This window comes from Cupressus sempervirens, chromosome 9 (assembly GCF_028749045.1).
Source record: "Cupressus sempervirens isolate cs-2001-9-10 chromosome 9, ASM2874904v1, whole genome shotgun sequence".
NCBI classification, from domain to species: Eukaryota; Viridiplantae; Streptophyta; class Pinopsida; order Cupressales; family Cupressaceae; genus Cupressus; species Cupressus sempervirens.
In genome coordinates, this window is record NC_143126.1 from 249,453,087 (window position 1) to 249,457,696 (window position 4,610).

General features: G+C 42.6%; 1 protein-coding gene across 1 annotated transcript; it reads left to right on the forward strand.

The window, feature by feature from the left end:
* The first annotated feature begins 212 nt into the window (after positions 1–212).
* Positions 213–3,999, forward strand: LOC149538405 (uncharacterized). Its single transcript, XM_089799717.1, has 2 exons — positions 213–3,255; positions 3,375–3,999. The coding sequence occupies exons 1-2, from the start codon at positions 582–584 to the stop codon at positions 3,761–3,763; spliced, it is 3,063 nt and encodes a 1,020-aa protein (XP_089655843.1). The 5' UTR covers positions 213–581; the 3' UTR covers positions 3,764–3,999.
* Positions 4,000–4,610: the final 611 nt, after the last annotated feature.

Sequence of the window (4,610 nt, forward strand, 5' to 3'; positions counted from 1 at the left end):
AGGCAGGAACTAATAATAATAATTGCCGGACCGTAGTATAGCGCAACTTGTTACTTTTGCATAGAGACCGAGGCCGAACAAATGCAAAACAAAACCTAGTAAACATTAGCCCCCACCGTATACTTTAACCCATGCTTTCGAGTCTTTTTCATTATGTAATATGTTTTGAAGTTGATTTTTCTTTATATCTGCCAAACAACAATTACTTCTGTGATCTCTCCTATTGTAATGAGCGTACACTAATGTTCATTTTGGAAAGGGAATTGTAGGACTAATCTCAATCAATGTAACAGGTCTTTGAAGTCGAGTAGAATTTCTCCTTAGCAAGGAAATTTCATTACTTCTGTCAATTTAACTCTACATAGCAAGGAAATTTCCATGGGCTTGCAGAAAATGGATATTCATTGACCAGCGATTATGATTACAACCGTTCATTGAAAAACTATGGAAATTGAGCTACACAAACCACTCAAATACTGTGGATTTCTATTAAATTACCATGTTCGCCTGCATTAAACCTGAAAGAGGCTCTGCTCATTTCTGCGAAAGCAATTTTCTTATTGGAACTCTATCCGGCAATCATGCTTCGCCCTGATTTCGCTTTCTTTCTATGCGCTCTCACAATTTTACTTTTCATGCTTCCGCTGTACTGCACTTCTCTCTCGGAAGACGGAGTAGTACTCTCTAAAATGAAAAAGGGAGAATGGGTGGACTCCTTTAGTGCTCTGAGTGACTGGAACGAGTCTCACAGAAATCCATGCGCCTGGAAAGGAATTACCTGTGATGCATTAAATAGCGTGACCACTGTTAATCTCACGGGTGCCTTGATTTGTGGCAATCTGACTACAGCTGTATGCGGCCTTCCTAATCTCACCGCCTTCATCCTCCAAGGAAATGATTTCAGCGGTCCTTTCCCAACCAGCCTCTTACATTGCAAGCGTTTGAGGAAGCTCGATTTGTCCAGTAACCACTTCTCTGGACCGCTGCCTGCTCGTATCTCCGAATTAAGGGAGTTGAGAGAATTGAACCTATCGTACAATGCTTTCAGTGGCTCTGTTCCTCCAGCCTTTGGAATGCTGCCAAAATTGGAAGCTCTCTTCTTCCACGACAATCGTTTGAGTGGGGCGTTCCCTAATTTTGTAGGGAATTTGACGTCTCTGAGGAATTTCACCATTGGCGGCAATCCTCTTCATCCCAGTGTTGTACCAACAGAGCTCGAGAATTTGAAGCAGCTGCAACAGTTATTGCTTTATAATTGTAGTCTTGAAGGCCGAATCCCAGCATTCCTGGGCAATTTAACGCAGCTGGAGTTGTTGGATATGCGGCACAACAATCTCTGGGGCGAGATTCCTGCCAGTTTAATGGGGCTCTCAAATTTGAGAGAACTGGTTTTGTATGAGAACCACTTGTCCGGACAAATTCCGGCGAACATTGGCCAACTGAGAAGATTGACCTATCTGGATCTCTGCACCAACCAGCTTCACGGCACAATTCCCGCCAGTATTACCAATCTAACATATCTCTGTGAGCTTCAGTTGAGCGAGAATCAGATTACGGGACAGATACCTGCTCGGCTCGCTAAGCTACGCTACCTGACCACCTTGATGCTGCACGACAACAAAATCGAGGGATTGTGGCCCCAGAGTTTTGGCACATACTCTGCTTTTGTTCAAGTCGACCTGACCGGGAACAAATTGGAAGGGCCTCTGCCAAAGAATCTGTGCATAGGAGGAGTCCTCTATGCTTTGACCGCCTCTTCAAACAATTTCAATGGCTCCCTGCCTTCCTCATTTGGAGACTGCCAATCTCTACAGTATCTCTACCTCTACGACAACCAGCTGAGTGGTGAGATACATCGTGACGTATGGAGTGCATTCAATATCAAGGAGCTGCGTCTTCACGACAACAAGTTTGAAGGAAAGATTCCATCTGCAATTGGCGAAGCGAAGAATCTGACTCGATTGTGGATAGGCAACAACCAGTTCGAGGGAACAATCCCTGCTCAAGTTGGGCAGCTGATAAATCTCCTTGTATTTGAAGCAAGTAGCAACCAGTTGGAAGGAATAATCCCTTCCCAAGTTGGAGAGCTGAGAAATCTCACGGAGTTCAAAGTGAGCAACAACAGATTGTCGGGCTCTATTCCCCGCGAGCTCGCAAGCCTAAGTTTTCTTAATATTCTCCAGTTGGACAACAATTTTCTGTCAGGAGAAATCCCCGGGGAAATATTGCTGCACAAGAAGTTATATGAGCTCAATTTGAGTTACAATCGACTCACAGGGGAGATCCCAGCATTTCGGAGCAACATTGACAGTCTCGACTTGTCGAACAATTTGCTGTCTGGAGGAGTGCCTGCCGAATTAGGACAATTGAAGCCCCACGCTTTCAATTTATCGAACAATCAGTTGTCTGGGCGAGTTCCTGAGGGTCTGGACAATTCGGCTTACAAGGAAAGCTTTCTGGGCAATCCGAGACTATGCGGGGGTCGGAATTTGATGCTACCTCCGTGTTCCTCTCCACCTCAGAGATTGGCAACCATTCTGTTGCCGACTCTACTGACAGTAATTACCCTAACCTTGTGCTCCAGTTATCTGTGCTTTTGGTGTCTCGGGAAACCAAGTGATGCGCCTGGATCGTGGAAAATGACTTCGTTTCATTCCACACGAGTAAATGATTCATACATCCTCCGGAATTTGAAGGAAAGAAACATGATTGGATCCGGGAGTTCTGGAAAGGTTTACAAGGTCACTATGCAGAACGGGCAGGCGGTAGCCGTGAAGAAGATGAGGAAAAGAAGCAGATCAAAAGGAGATCATAAGAGAAGAATTGAAAAGGAGGAGAATAAATTTTTGGAAGTGGAGGTGGATACATTGGGTTTGATCTGCCACCCCAACATCCTAAATCTGCTCTGTCTCATATCAAGTGAGCAGTCCGATTTTAAGCTGTTGGTATACGAATTCATGCCCAACGGAAGCTTGTTCGACTGTCTACATGGTGGCCCAGGAAATATGCAAGAAATGGTGCTGCCATGGAATATACGTTATCAGATCGCTCTTGGCGCAGCCCAAGGGCTTTGTTATATGCACCACGATTTCTGTCCTCCACTGATGCACAGGGACGTGAAATCTAGTAACATCTTGCTGGACGGGAACTTTCTGCCCAAAATTGCAGATTTTGGAGAATCCATAGCGCTCGATAGGTTGGCCGATGAGCGTGTTGTTTCTAGTTATGTAGGGTCGCATGGATATATAGCTCCAGGTATGAACGCTTTGTCTCACTGAAATTTACTTAATAATTTAGTTATCCTGGATAGAATATCTGATTCTCTGATCTAGATCTATTTATACAACTTTTCTGGGTGAAACTGTGGCATGTAGAATACGCGGAGAGGTTAAAGGTGAGCGAGAAGAGTGATGTATACAGCTTCGGAGTGGTGATGTTAGAGCTGGTGAGCGGAAAGAGAGCGACGGGAGAGGCGGAGTACGGAGAGGGGGTGAACATAGTGGAATGGATACAGAGCAGAATTTTGATGGGAGTAGTGGATGAGCGCATAGCGGACGCTAATTGCGTAGAACAGATGATGCACGTCTTACGCGTGGGTTTGATGTGCACTAATAGGGTGCCCAACCGACGGCCTTGCATGAGAAGAGTCGTTGAGCTTTTGGTTGCCTGCGGAGAGGCTAAATCAACATTTCACCGTGTGGAAAGTATTAATTGGATTGCCGACTGCGACAGCGACGACGAAGCGGTTTACTTTGCAGATTGATATACAAAGGAATGGTCCAGTTTTCCCCCTTCCAATCAATCCTACTTGGATTTCTGCCATGGGCCACGATTAGGCAGCTCTTCTACTTGTGTGTATTGTACATCTTTCTACTGTGTGTATTGAACATCTTAGTCTTTATGTGGGTACTTTCCAATGTAGTTAGTGGGATGCAGCTATCTTTCACACAGAATGTATCTTTGATAAAAATTCAAAAAATTGAAAACATTCAATGGGCACTTGGTCTAGTGGTGAAGTAGAATGGTTCATAAAGAGCTCACAAGGGATTGATTCTTGCTGATTGGTAGCTTGGGCCTTGTGCCTTTGCTGGGTTGCCTTAATCCAAAACAAGAACAAAATTGAGAAAAATTCCCCAAAATATTAGACTTTTGATACATTAAAAGCATATAGTGTTTTAACATTTTACATTATTATAACATAGTGGATTTTCTTGAAATTTCAGCACTTGCTCTTCATATCTAAAACAACAACAAAATTAAGAAAAAATTCCCAAAATGTTTGACTTTTGGTACATTAAAAGCATATAGTGTTTAACATTTTACATTATTAAAATATAGTGCATTTTATTGAAATTTCAGCATTTGTTCTTCTTGATGTGTATATTTTGTACTTGAAAACAACAACAAAATTGAGAAAAATCCACAAAATGTTTGACTTTTGGTACATTAAAAGCATATAGTATTTAACATTTTACATTATTATAACACAATGGTTTTTCCTAAAATTTCAACATTTGTTCTTCATGATTTGTATATTTTGTAATCCGAGACAACAACAAAATTGAGAAAAAATCCCCAAAATGGTTGACTTTTGGTACATTAAAAGCATA